The 14,494-nt window shown below is 37.7% G+C and overlaps 1 protein-coding gene across 1 annotated transcript in view; it reads left to right on the top strand.

Moving 5' to 3' along the window:
- LOC118735356 (dual oxidase maturation factor 1) overlaps nucleotides 1-12,680 on the top strand; it is an 88,710-nt gene extending 76,030 nt beyond the window's left edge. Inside the window, exons 6-8 of the mRNA XM_036465065.1 lie at nucleotides 8,534-8,965; nucleotides 9,064-9,607; nucleotides 11,145-12,680. Coding sequence (XP_036320958.1) covers nucleotides 8,534-8,965; nucleotides 9,064-9,607; nucleotides 11,145-11,187 — 1,019 coding nt within the window. The 3' untranslated portion in view covers nucleotides 11,188-12,680. The remainder of the gene's footprint in view (nucleotides 1-8,533; nucleotides 8,966-9,063; nucleotides 9,608-11,144) is intronic.
- The last annotated feature ends 1,814 nt before the right edge of the window (nucleotides 12,681-14,494 follow it).

Here is a 14,494-nt window from a genome sequence, read left to right as displayed (position 1 = left end):
CGGGAATAGAGAAGGAAGTAGAAGCGAAGTGCTATAATAAAAATTGAGTTGGTTACGGTGTTGCCAGTTTGCGGGATTTCCCCATTTTTTCGGGATTTTATGACTAAAAAGTGCGAATGGGATTTTCTGACGAAAAACGGGATTTTTGTCATTCCATACCAAGCAATAAAAATTAGTTATTTATAAATAAAAAAAAAGCTGTCATACTCTGTGGTAAAATAACGCCGTTCATACGAATTCTATCAGCGGAACTTCATTCACTTGAAATGAATTTTAATAGCAATTTTATGAGTTATCCAAAATTAATTGGGATATCTTGAATTTCTAGATTCTGAACTTGTTTTAAACGATTAATGCAAAAATATTTTGAGTGATTCTATTACAGGATGTTACACTGATCATGAACATTTTAACTGACTTAGTACAAGTCGTAGGGCTGGTCAATTAATTCACGAAACTGCGCTTAAAATTTTTCTAACACCTTGAAATTCTCAACTTATTCTTAAAAAACCATTTTCGCATGGCTTAGCGCCTTTTAACTCGGTTATATTTTAACACATTTTAAGTTTTTATACGACTTACGACGAAGGATTCTTATACTATTTTAAGAAATAACAAGTTTTGTGAGCATATTGCAAATATATGGAAAATTTTTACGTCAATCTGAAATTTAGACCAATTTTTATTATATTTTCCACTTCTAAAACATTTTTTGGCAAAATATCAAAAGAAAATAGTCTCTTTTACAGATCTATTCTGCGCTGGTAATAAAAGATTTGTAACCGGTAAATTAAGTTCCTGTCAAATTTTAAACCGTTTTCGAATTCTGTGTACTCTTGTAAGCGGTAAATTTTGTTACCATCTCATAAGCTGGTAACAAAGTATTGCTCCGCGAAATATGCAATGCCAGAATTTCCAAAATTCCTCATAGCTGAATTGCTGAATATTTTAGCTGCATTACCGACGTAACTAGAATCGCGGTGACAAGAACTGGTAACATTTTTTGGTAATAAAATTTTCCGGTTACAAAATCTTTAGTAACATGCAGAATAGATCTGTTAGTCACTACTTTGAAAATAATATTTTATTCCGAGTAGAACTAATTACCTTTATAAAAATCAATAGACAATTTCTGAAGTTGTGATTTTTCACATTTTGTTTTTATATTTCACAGAAAATTTGAATCAATTGGATTTACTTTTAGGTTTAAATAGTTCGTCTAATTCCTTCAAATTTTTGGGCAGAGCAGCATGCGTGTTGACGTGGAATGGCCCGTATAATTCCTATGTATATTGCATATCTATGCAAGTGTGTACATATAGCGCGGGATTTCTATTATAACTTTATTATAAAACGGGATTTAGGTTATGTTTGAAGGGGGTTTTATTCCTATGTATATTGCATATCTATGCATGTGTGTACATATAGCGCGGGATTTCTATTATAACTTTATTATAAAACGGGATTTGGGTTATATTTGAAGGGGATTTTGTTCAACCTTTTACTGGCAACACTGGTTGGTTAACTTTTAGGGTTTTTATGGAGAGGAGGCCAGTGAGCGGTTGCTTGGGCAAAAAAAGTGCCACGGAAGAGTGTGAATTGAATAAGAATTTGTAACAAGTAGACAGCCGCGTAGCAACATAACTGAAGACAAGAGAACACTAACAGACACAGCCCCCCTTATACATAGTATGTACTTGTGCTTTGTCCGCACATATGTATGCACATTAGGCCGTATCACCACCTTACAGGCAAAAAAATAAATAAAGTTGGCCAAACACCTTTGAGACTAACGTATTTTTGCAAGTCAATTTCGGTGACACCTACATTTAGCAATAAAACAATTTCAAAACAGTTATACTGAAATAATTGCAATATTTCCTTAGTAAAATTTTAATGATTTGTTGCGAGCTTTAAATAAATAATATTAGAGCTGTAGTTCAGAATGATAAGGGCTGAGATCTGGTGGATAAGTACTAGAATATAGTGCTATATGTCAATGAATTTCGGTACAAACAAATTGTCCATGTGGCATACTATGAGGTCCCACCGTAAATGCTGTAGATATGAGAGAAATGTAAAACGGGCGACCCCTACGTTAAGGAATTTTATTTTTTTCGAAACTGCCTTAAAATAATACTATATATTAGATTCGAAGGTTTATGTCGATTTTTTTTTCTGATACGGCCTAATGTACATAAGTAAGTATGTATGATTTTGATCTCAAAAGCTACCGTTTATCACAGTTTAATGACTTTTGGTATCGAAATACCGATTTGGCGGCGATTGATTGCCACTTCGTTGTCGCCTTCGCGCCAATTTAACCTTCGTCACCAGCAAAATGTTGGACGCTTTTTGGTGTTCATAGTTCGTTGCAGGCAGTAACTGTAACACTTAAAGGCCTACACATGCGACATGTTGCTTTTACAGAAATACGGCAAGTCTACAACGAGTGTTTTAGGAGTTTTTTTTTTTGGTCTTCACACAGCAAGCTCGAATGCGCGCGCATTTGTATTTTAGTTTTATTTATTTTATTTGGATTTTTGTTTTAAGTATACTACGCATGCGCGTACCGTATTCTTACCGGTTGACCGCAAAACTTGATGCCTTGACGCGGCTGCTGTGCGCTGGCTTACAAGCCAGCAGACATGCATACATAATTGTTGTCGCATATTTGTTTCATCGCATACGCTTGCTCTTTTTCTTTTACGCGTATCTGTTACCATTTTGTTGGCTGTTTTTGTTTATAATATTCCTTTGCTAACCAAGTTGGTACTATTTTTTATACTCGAGCACACTTGTGCACATGGGCATATTAACTTTGTTCACATAATGGTTGTTTGTAACCCCGCCCATTTATGATGAAATGCTGTATCTCAGTAGCCGTTTCACAAATCCTTACCAAACTTGGTATGAGCATTGCCTAGAGCCTAGCCAAGAAATCTGTTGAAAATCTTTGAAATCGGGTAATAACCACGCCCACTTTCCATATAACGGTAATTTACAGAAACACGAAAACTGCGATAAATCAGTAACTATTGAAGCTAAATGACTATTATTATTACTACATTTTTGGACAATGGGCGTGGCGCCGCCCACTTTTGACCACGAATGTGTACCTCGAAAATCGATTCTTCAATTTCTACCAAACTCGGTGCACTCAATAACCTTAGTTCGGTAAAGAAATTCGTTGAAAATCATTCAAATCGGACTAAAATTACACCCACTTCCAGTATAACAGTAAATTTTAGACATCCGAAAACTCCGATATGTCAATAACTGAGCACGCTAATTTACTCCAAGTTAATAGAACAACAATCTCTTAACAATAGATAAGACTGCTATAGATTTCTAGGAATTGGGCGTGGCACCGCCCACTTTATGACTACACGGTGTATCTCGGTAACCACTTTATAGAATTCTATCAAACTTGGTTCAATTATTTCATTAGCATATTATCGAAAAAGTTTGAAATCGGGGAAAAACCCCCCTGTCTATCATGTAAATGTAGTTAAAGAGTTGAAATTACGATATTTGATACCTGCGCCGGGTATATAAAGTTCGGTTTCACTCGAACTTATACTTCTTTACTTGTTTACTCCATTTTTTTATTGAAGAATAAATTTTGTTGGAGTTGACTCTTTCCTTTTTTGTCATAACCTTGTATTTCAGTGAAGGCCATGCGAACGCGACCAGCGACGCCAGCGCCTTTTTGCCGTCAAATGGAATTGGTAATACGAGTTCAGGCCTACCTCTAAATGTATACAGGCACTCGTTTACATACATAGGGGCATATTATTTCCACTTGTTTGTATGTATGTAAGTATTTTGATATGAATGTACAGGTTACGCACGAATGCCACGCATTCCAGCGGAGCCGCGTCGTCGAGAACTTGACTTACATTTCCACGCTGACGCACAATTACAAGTGTTCTTACACACATATGTACATATATTTGTGTGCATAAATATGCATTTAGCACAGAATTTTCGTTATGTGATACGCATGCCGCAAATATGTATGGCACTAATCGGTGTTGTGGGTGGACTTCAGATTTTAGTTGTTTGATTTAAAGTGAAATTAAGCGTCTATGAGAGTTTATGTAGGTTTGGTTAGGTTAGGAGGGCGTGTGTGGAATATTCCATACTTTCACTCGGAAACAGCATTGTCCATTGCGAGTGCCCTCTTTAAGTGAGTGCAGGGTGAGACACGTACCTATAATCGAAAGAGTAGCTTCAAGTCATTATTCTACCTGAACCAATTACTATACCTAATAAACCCCAGAAGGTCCAATAGTTCCACCTCCGCTATCTCACCCAGCCCGTTGAAGAAGCGTAAACCCAAGTCTGTAGACCTGGACATCGACACAGAAAGTGGTCAATTGACTCTTCCTCATCCTCATCATGGTAGCCCCTGCACACATTACTTGTTGGTATTCGCCACCGTTGAGGCATTGGTGCCATAGCACAGTGTCCTGCGGTGACGCCGGTAAGCACTCTTACTGAAAATCTATTGAATTTCAGTATGTCTCTTGTCTTTTTCCTACTAAGACGCTCCCATAAATAAAAATCTCGTGGTCTCACAGTCTTTATTTGTTTCACAATTCGTCGTGGCCGATACGGCTCAGTGATGCCAGTGTTGTACGACATTTCTATACAATTCACGATATCTTTATTTTAGATCTTACTGCCTTCAATGCTGTCTGACTGCCGACAAAAATAATGGCTTTGCCTTCTGGAACTCTACTACTAAATAAAATACTAGCCGCCCTCTCTATAGCGTAGATTTCCGCTTGGAAGACACTGCAGTCCATCGGTTGACGAACGGACCTGTTGATCTGCTGGTCCTTCGAGTAGACACCGGGATCCGTTCCTCATTCCATCTTTGAACCATCAGTGGATATAAACCCCCTTCTACTACTGGCTTTCTTGCATCCCATTCTTTTGTTGTCGGGAGCCCAATGGTTACCGTCGCATTGAAGTCCTAAACTGACGTAATGTAACCAGTGCTGGCTTCTATGCATGCCAGCATTAATTTATTGAGCCGGACCCGTTTTATTTCATTCCGTATTACTGTATTCCCGCAATTGGTTGCTTCCACGTTTCGGCTTCTCTGAGCCTAAGAGCGCTCCTTGCGGCCGTACCATGAATGAAAATATGCATCGGTTGCAAGTAAAATATCATGTTAAGTAATATGACAAGGCATGCGAGTCTTTGCACCTTTCCTATTATTTTCCTGTTATTCCCTTTGTCTAGAGCCCTCCATCATACTAAGGACCCGTTGCTTTCAATTGGTCTGGCCTCACCTCCCACCAAGCTTTCCGCTTTGTAGGTATCTTGCAAAACTCCTTGTCAGATGGACGACCAAATCTCACATGAGTAACGCAGCATAGCGGGCATCACTCCGTCCGGTCCCGGTGATTGAAACGGATCGAAAGAATTGATGGTCCAAGCTACTTTCACCCTTGTCAAACATATCTCAAATCACTTCTATAGGAACATGAGGCCAATTTGTCACTTCATTACTGACAATTTGGCCCGAGCCGCCTGGAAAGTGGGTGTCTATTAAACATACGTAAAAAAATTCGGTCTCCACGAGGCAGCATCTCATTGTTGTCTGAAGCTGATAAACCGGGGCCCGAAATTTGGTAGTGTGCATGCGTTTGTCCAGTACGTAAAATAAGAACTAAAATCGATCATGTTGTACTAAGCAGAATTCACGCTTCCTGTATTCTAGACGCACGTACAATTCAAGAAACATTGGCTCGGGTTACTATCTAAATAGTTGTAGCCGATATACGCAGTCACGTTAATGCAGCGAAAATGTTCGTATAGCAACATTAGGAAGGTTTGACATCGAAAACCTGCAATCACAATGGTAGACCAGCATCTACGCTACTCGACTCACACACCTGCTCCCTGAGACCACTTTTCAATCAACCGATATACATAAGCTGCCAGTTGAGCCACATTTTTCGCTCATTAAGTAGGGAGCCCGAAGGAACAATTGGTTCGACAAGGAATCTCAAGCCGCTGCATAAAATATACGATCAGACGAAACGCGAGCTATTTGCGATGTCAAAATAGGGAGAGACGCAGAAAGCATCACATTTTTGCCTACATTAAAAATGCCTGAACATTTTATCAGAAAGTTAGGCATATTGCGGAGGGTTTACTGTAAGTACAAATATGCTAACGTAGTGGGCGATGTACAGAGCATGCTAAAACTATGGAGCGAACCCTTTTCTCCGTTCTTGATTGGTATTTAAAAGCACTGAAACAAGTAAAGAAATTGAACCCGAGCCAGGTATCTCCTCCGATTTATGGCGTTGGCTTTGATGTTGTCACACAAAAGGGAGGGACCTACAGTTTTATGCCGACTCCAAATGGCGATTGTATTTTTATGAGAAGCTGTTTTTCATGGCAGAATGCACTTGGGAGTTTGCCATTGCCTGTCGAGTGGCGACCGCTATTAGAAACAACTTTTTCTTTTCTCTTTTTGATGTCGGTCGGAATCTGAGCTTGAAAGCAGCCCTTGCGGAATGGAAACGCGCATTGCTAACCACTACAACACAGCGGCATCTCCATACCTGCAGTAAATAGCCGCTGTTGATTTATAATCAGGCTGGATTGAGCGAAAGCAGAAATCCTCAGTGGTTCGTCCTGATTTTAGCCCCTTGGAGTTCCTAGTTTCCTTTGACGCTTGCGTATTTTGGCAACATCAATATAATGATCCGCGCCGATGTCAACACCTCGTATGGAACGTGCGTCTGGTACCATTTATTTTCAAGTATCACGCCACGGAATAGTCGAAAAGGTATTCTTGTGAAGGCTGTAATTGTCAGCTGTTTGATTAAGTAAACCTACTTTGAACATCCAAGCGTCAAAGTTACCAAGGGGGAACTCCAGAGTGACGAGTGGGACATTTTAACTCGTTTTCGCTCAAAATTTTAATAAAATCTCTGTAACTATTGATTTGACAAGTGTCAAACTGTTAACACTTGAAGTCAGATATGACAGTAATCGTAGGGGGAAATACTTTTTCAGTTGTACCTAAATTTTTTGCAGGTGTACCTAAATTTAATTACGGACTGGTCTGCTAGCTGCATTGTAGCCAGCTTCCTGCGATACATGGAGATATATTTGTGCTCTCTGACGGGATCAAGTTCTTGGGCATGCTCCTTCAATCCATGTTGAAAGCCAAATATTGAGGTGTGTGTAAAAAGGCATCAGTAGCTGTATACTGCAGTAAATAAGTCATGGGGAAAGATGAAGCATATCTCAAAAAAGGTATTTATTGGCTGTGAGAAACTATAATGAAGCAGATAACGTTACATGGGGTCATTGTCTGGTGTTATTCACTAGAAAAGTCTACTATGAAGGGCGTCGGCTGTTAGAACCAGCGGTTAGCTCAGTATCGCAGCGGCTGACCTTACGGCAAATTTAGCACAATTTACTCCACCATAAGGCTAAAGACCTCTGGTTTCTCCTTCAACCCCACTCGGCAATTCTTTGAAACATCGACTTATTACCGGAGGAAATGAATCGGAGCATTGCACCGAATAAATATTTTTCTACACATTTGCCGCTAAATAATTTTCTTCACAGAGGGATCGAAGATGGATTGCAGAGGTGGAGAGTATTCCATCAGGACTTCATAGTATTAACTTGCGTAAAGTCGGCTTAGAGAGCGCTGAGCACTTCTTTTTCTTCCCTGCTTTCGCCAGACTGAGGCTTAAACACTTCGGCACGTATTTCATCAACATTCCCGAGGAACTCTCTGGGCGGACGTCAGGTGCTAGCACCCAGCGCTTTTTCTAACTTCACATGGTTTACCTGCACTAACCGTTCTATGAATTCTAAAATGTGGTAATAAGCCCCTCTCGAGACTTCCACCTCACCTAACCTAACATAACCTAAGGCACCCCTTACCATTTTTGAGGAAACATGTTAGAATATAAGGGCCTTGACCCTTTTTTATTCTTCTCATAAAAAATAGTTCGCCGTTCGGAGGGGGCGCTAAATTGAAAACCTCTCAAATTGGAGAAAAAGTTCGGCCAAAACACACAAAGTATGGGAGTTCCAAATATTTATTTCTTTTTGGGTATTTTTATAAGCTTTTGAAAGATCTGACGCTGATATATGCTTAATAAAAGTCAAGTGTAATAGAGCGAATCTTCTCGCGGATTTTGTCACATAAAATGTATTTCTTTTATAAAGCATACTAGAAAATTATATACAAATACATACGAACTATTTTTTTTTTAAATTTATTTCCTCAACATTAATTAAGCTAAAGTTTTATAATTTTTCAGAATACTTTTGTCATGGGCACATTCTTCCGCACATGTTTACATATGTACATACATTGGTGCGTGCACATTCCCACAATTTTAATAGATTTCCGCTTTGTTTTTATTTCCACTTTTGATCTTTTCAAATTTCACGTCATCACGTTTCTAATCAAAAACTATTATTTTTCTCTTATCTTTTTCCTGTTACTACTTATTCTACTATTCGCCGTCGCACACAGCCATACCCGTTGGCAATTGGACAGCGCCGGATGTGGACTACAATGAACGATTCGGATGGGAGGGTGCTAACGATATGAGTGCCAATTATCGCGATGCGTTGAAACGTGGCCTCCCCTTTCCCATACTCACAGTAGCTGAATATTTCAGTCAGGGCCGCGAGGGTTTCTGTTGGGGTGGCCAATATCGCGCTGCGGGCTACTTTGCCAGCATAATGCTGTCGGCATCGCTAGCCTCGTGGCTGCTCATGAATCTGCTGCTTATCGCTGTGCCACGTTATGGCGCTTACATGAAGGCGCTGACAGGGGCACTGCTCATTGGCACCAATATTGGCTATTATTGCTTGCTGCCAAAGCGCCCGTTGATCATCTATTTGGAAGGTGGACGGTTGGAGTTCAAGCTGGGCTGGTGCTATTGGCTACTACTAGTTGCAGGTAAGCGCTGTGAGGGCAAATGACTAACGATAAGTGTAATTAGGTCGAATAGTTTAATCGATGGTGCTACTCTTTTAACCTCAATTATCTCTTAACAGGTATCCTTTGCTTCATTTGTGGCGTTTTAATATCCATAATTGATTTAGTGTGGCCACACACTTTCTCCACTGTGCTAGAAGTGTATTATGGTACGCCCTACGATAGACACGTTATACTGGAGGAGTCAAGTGATGTGCGCTATCGCAAGCGAAATGGTGCAAATGCTGCTGGTAGCTTGGAAGAACCACCAGGCTTGGGTTCGCGCATTTTGCGTCGACTATCATCAAAAGCTCGAGATCATGGTAATGCTGCTGCCTACTACAGCGGTAATGCTGGTAACGTTGCTGGTGTGTCTTGTGCGGCGGGCGTGAGTGGAGGAGCGTCGGGACCGTTTGCCGCTGGTGCCATTGAGCATAAAGGTTACCAGTCTGATGTGCCAAAAAGTCCATGGCGATACCCGTTCCGTCGCTCACAGCAATTGCAAGCGGCGCGGCCGAATGCGCGTCTACAGCGCACCATCTCGCAGGACTCAGGGTCCAGCATAGCATCAGCGGCCATACATATTTCGCCATTACATAAGCACGCGCTGGCGCGTATGCTGCCGTAAGTATGAGTAAAATGGTTGTAAGGGGCAAATATCAAATATAGTGAGTGGAGAAGACTATGAAAAATCGTGAAAATTGTGCGCTATAAGTAATTAAAAAAGTTTTTTTTTGAAGAATAAAATTAGCAAGGTGTAATTTTTTTACTGGCTTCAAAAAAGGAGGAGGTTATCAATTCGTCGGAAAAATTCATCAAATTAATCGGGAAATTCAACACAATTCTTCTGAATTCTACCTTGAGATGACCTTGGAATAACCTCTAGATGACCTTGAAGAATCAAGGGACCCCCATATTCGGATTCTGCAACAACAAAAACCCATATGTGTATATGAATTTTTATCTTTATTGAACACATTTTTTTCCTATTTGACTCTAAAATGACCTCGAACTTGATATTATGGAGGTTAACGGAACTCGGATTCGCATTCAGCGCGTCGAATAACATAGAGCTACAGAGGTTTGCTTCCATATGCAGAAACTTTTTTTTTGTAAACCTGTGTAATTTACAAAGGTATAAGTTGTAACTACTATTTCGGCCTCCAAATTGTTGAAAGTGTATAAGGCCATAATAAAAAAAACCAGCAATTTTATAAAAAAAAAAAAATAAATGTTAACAAAGGGGTGCGCTATCCTAATGTTCTTCAGAAACGCAGCTAATTTTGGTTGAAGTCTTGATTTTAGAAACATTATAAAACCAGGTTTTAAAAGTCGCATGGTTTATACAAATATATCAAACACTGTGTGTAATATGGGGCAAACTAAAAAATCTCCACACAAAACAATTGTGGTTTTAAGGCATTTTCGGAACGCATTGTGGACCCCTAAAAATACTTTCTTACCCTTCTGCATAAATTCAGAGCTAGCCCCTTACATATAAAAGGTGAGTCAAAATGGCTCAATAGAGAAATGTATGCAACCGAAACTTTATTTCATATTTGTGACTAAAAATTCAAAATTTATTGCTTTTCTTACTACCACTACACCTTTGGGTCATTTTGATCCAATTTGCGCAGAAGCGTTAATTCTTTGCATGTTAAATTAGTCAGAAAAAAAAGAATAATTTACGGAACTGCTCATAACTGTACATATCGACGGCTGAGTCAGAGATCGACCTATCCGGGCAGCCGGTTCGGAATCGCCCTATCTCGGAAAATGGCTCAAGAACCCCTACCTCAGAATTTGGTTGAAGAATGCCCTATCTCAGCAAATTGTTCAAAAACTCCCGTCTCACCTTTCGATAGATTGAATTTACATTGAGATAGGGGGCTCTTGAATCACTTGCCACGCCCAATTTCTAGGCGTTTGTTGCCTTAAACGAAAATCTTTCCGAACAAACATTTTTAATTAATGGGCAATCTATGGGCATGCCCAATAAAATTTCCCCTTTTGCAAAAATACGATTTTTGGCACCTTGCTAAATTAAAATATTTTTTTTTTTTACATTTGAAAAAGAAGGTTTAAGAAGAGCACGTATAATTTTTGCATTCTAGTTTTATTTTGATTTAAAATTTTCTCTAACTAATTCTTTTTTTTCCAGAAATCCACCGCTGAATCGCATTCGAGATGTGGAGCACTGGTGATACAGTTGATGCAAACTTCATTTGGCTAGTATTGCTAGGCAAAGTCAGATATTTATAATTAAAAATATATAGCAAACATGCGCAAACTAAAGTTGAAAAACAAATAATGTGATAAAAAATCGAAAAAACATAATTAAAAAACTGACAAGTGTATATATATAATTACAATACTATATTCTCACATATCTAAATGATAAAAATTAATCAAAGCAATGAAAGTATGTAAATCTGTATAATTTAAACACAGAAAAGAAAAACTCTTGCACATCGACAAACATGAACTTAATTGTGATAAAGCCATACACCAGGACGGCCAGATTTAAATCTGCACTTAAATTTGATACAAAAATCAATAAAATCAAATTCAAAGGCACACACACCAGCATGTATAAGTTTAGTTTTTACGAAATGTCAAGTTATTTCTCACTATTGCAGAAAATCGAAATACTTATATAAGTGGTTAACTAGAGTTTATCAAACAAAATTATTTATTGAGTATTGAAAAAAGTAAAATAAAAATTAATAAAATATCTCACATAAATGTGTAGCCTTTGGATAATGATAAACTTAGTTTATAATTTAATTTATTTTACCAATACATATTTAAATTTAATAATATTTAGTTTTAGCTTAAGGAGTGTATTTAATAGATTTTTAAATTGTTTGATATGTATGACAGTAAAATTACCGAGAACTAACAATTTTTGTAAGGAGGTAAACTTTTTTTCGAATACTGAAAGACCACTCGCAAGAGTTGTGAAACTTGATTTGCCGAGCTTCGGTGGTTGTAGAATCGCCTTGATATTGAAAACCAGGGCAGTCAACTTTTTTTCGAACTGATGACAACAGCAACGTACTAGTCAGATTCTAAAAGGATTTTGATAGAACTCGCCACATTTTTTATAGTGGGTTCAAGTTTATACTTTTTGTTCAAAAATACAATTTTACTAGGTTATTTTAGATATATATATCAGAACCAGTGCAAAATTAAGCATTCGAAAATTTTGATCCAACTTTGCGTAAATGCCAGATGGAAGATCAAATGTTCCACCAACAATTTTAAGCATCAAAATTTCCTAGGGGTCATACTAGTTAAACAAAAATTTTCTGCGGATTAAGGGGGAAGCGTAAATTCATTACTAATGTTTCATGGAAAATAGTTAATAGATTTTTAAAAAGATTTTGACTGCTACTCATAAATACTTACATTCGGTTTAGTTTGAACGCGACCTTCAAATAACTCTTCCTCTTAGGAAAAAAAACGTTGACCACCTTCGTTATCAAAATGCCGGGTGATTCTATAGTATTCTGAGTCCCGAAGTTTTACATTACGACTAGCTACGCACTACTATCCAAAAATAATTAATCACCATGCAAAAAGACTTCAGTTTTCCCATTGTTGGCCCAAATTTGACTATAACACCGTGCGACAGTAAATTTTACACACACAAAAATTAATATATTCGCGAAAAAAATGAGCAAAATATAGTAAAACTCTGACGTCGGGATCTTTTTTAAAGGACTTTGAAATTTCAAAAATGTTATAAATTCAAAAAATTATTAAAAAAATTCAGTGCAATATAGAATAACAATAAGGATATCAAATAAAAAAGAAAACCCTGTAGAAATAAAAAATATTAAAATTTTTGGTGTATTGAAACTTTAATTTTAAAATTTTATCCTTGAATATCCTTGAAGATTTGCAAAATTTATTTTTGAAAAAATTATATATTAAGTACGAATATACACACGACCACAGCCTAGAATTTCGTCCTCCTAACTTTATTACATTTAAAAAATAAAATTAATTAAAAGCGCATTTTCAATACTTATTTGTCCCTGTAAACCAAAAACTTTATTGTTTTTCTATTTTGCAGAATTTTATCCTTCATTTGGTACCCATATTATTACTGTGCATTGCACTGATTTTTTTTAAAATAATTTTTTGATATAATTATGTCTTTAAAATTTCAAAGCCCTTAAAAAAATCCTGACGTCAAAGTGAAAAACTAAAAACGCAGCTTTACTATATTTGGCCCATTGTTTCGTGAGTATATTGATTGTTTCATGTGGTTTTTTTTCGCACGGTGTAATAGCTACTTTTAAATTAAAAAAAAGTCGACAAAATATTTAATGTATTGAAAATGATAAATAATGTATTAACATATTAATGTACTCTACAGGTGATAAGGTTAGAAGTAATAAGGACGAAAATGAATGTAATATATTTGTATAAGGACACGATGTTTGTAACACTGCAGCCATTTCGAATGAGAAAAGTTTATAACGTAGAATTTAAAGGAAAATAAAAGGAAAAAGAAGTTATGACATACATTTTCTTGATTCCAGTTTTTAATTTAAACTACTGAATACCTGCTTCGAACCGCTATAAACGCATTTTTTCGTTTGCCAGTACAAAAACAATGTTGAAAGGCAAAAAAGTTTTGCGAACCGAGTATCCAATTAGCTCTATTACCTGTCGTTTGAAAACCACAACTGGCAGTCTAATCTGAAAATAAAATACAGCAATAAAACATCAGAAGTTATTGCTCTCAAATTCAGCCGTGGAGTTTAAGAAGCTAAGAAGTGGCATTGCATTAATATCACGTTAGACCGCAGAAGAAAGGTTTAACTAGAAACCTTATTCAAGTCCTTCGTATTGCAGGGCAATTACAGAGCAGATGCTTTACCGTAATATTATGCAGCTGGTATTTATGTAGATTATAGCTGCGATAAGAAGTGTTGTATCAAGTCATAGTTTTGCAGCAAGTGCTAGAGCCGTGAAAACTCGGCAGTGCTGGGCTCGGCTGGGAGATGCGGCCGTTCGTATAAGTAGCGCAGCGCAGCGCTGAAGGAGATACTTACAGAGCCAAGTGCTTTGATCTCCGCCTTGCTAAAATTTTTTTGCACGCCTCTTTGATAGCAAAGTCCTCCGTCTGAAAAGTACTGACCGAAGTCGGTAGTTAAATAAACTTTTCGATTTAGACTCAGTTCCTTCAACCTCAGTGCACACTGTGAAGCACTTTCCTTAATACAAAGATCAGTCGGTGAAATATAACAGATGAGATTCAACGCTTCAATAGGACATGTTCACTTCACTCCCATAATCGCAACCCTGCCTAACATTGGGTGTATGTAGTTCGTTGCTATGGCTTTCCACCAATCCGTATGTAATTATTGGCCTCATCACCACCTTGTAGATCTCACTTCCTAACTTATATTTTCTTGCAAGATCTCTGAGAAAGAAGAATTTATTGGGCGTGGAGCTAATAGACATGTCGAGCTGCAGATCTGCAAGATGCAAGCA

This window comes from Rhagoletis pomonella, unplaced genomic scaffold (assembly GCF_013731165.1).
Source record: "Rhagoletis pomonella isolate Grant_MI unplaced genomic scaffold, Rhpom_1.0 Rhpom_scaffold_00003, whole genome shotgun sequence".
Lineage (NCBI taxonomy): Eukaryota > Metazoa > Arthropoda > Insecta > Diptera > Tephritidae > Rhagoletis > Rhagoletis pomonella.
This window is presented reverse-complemented; position numbering and strand designations above follow the sequence as displayed.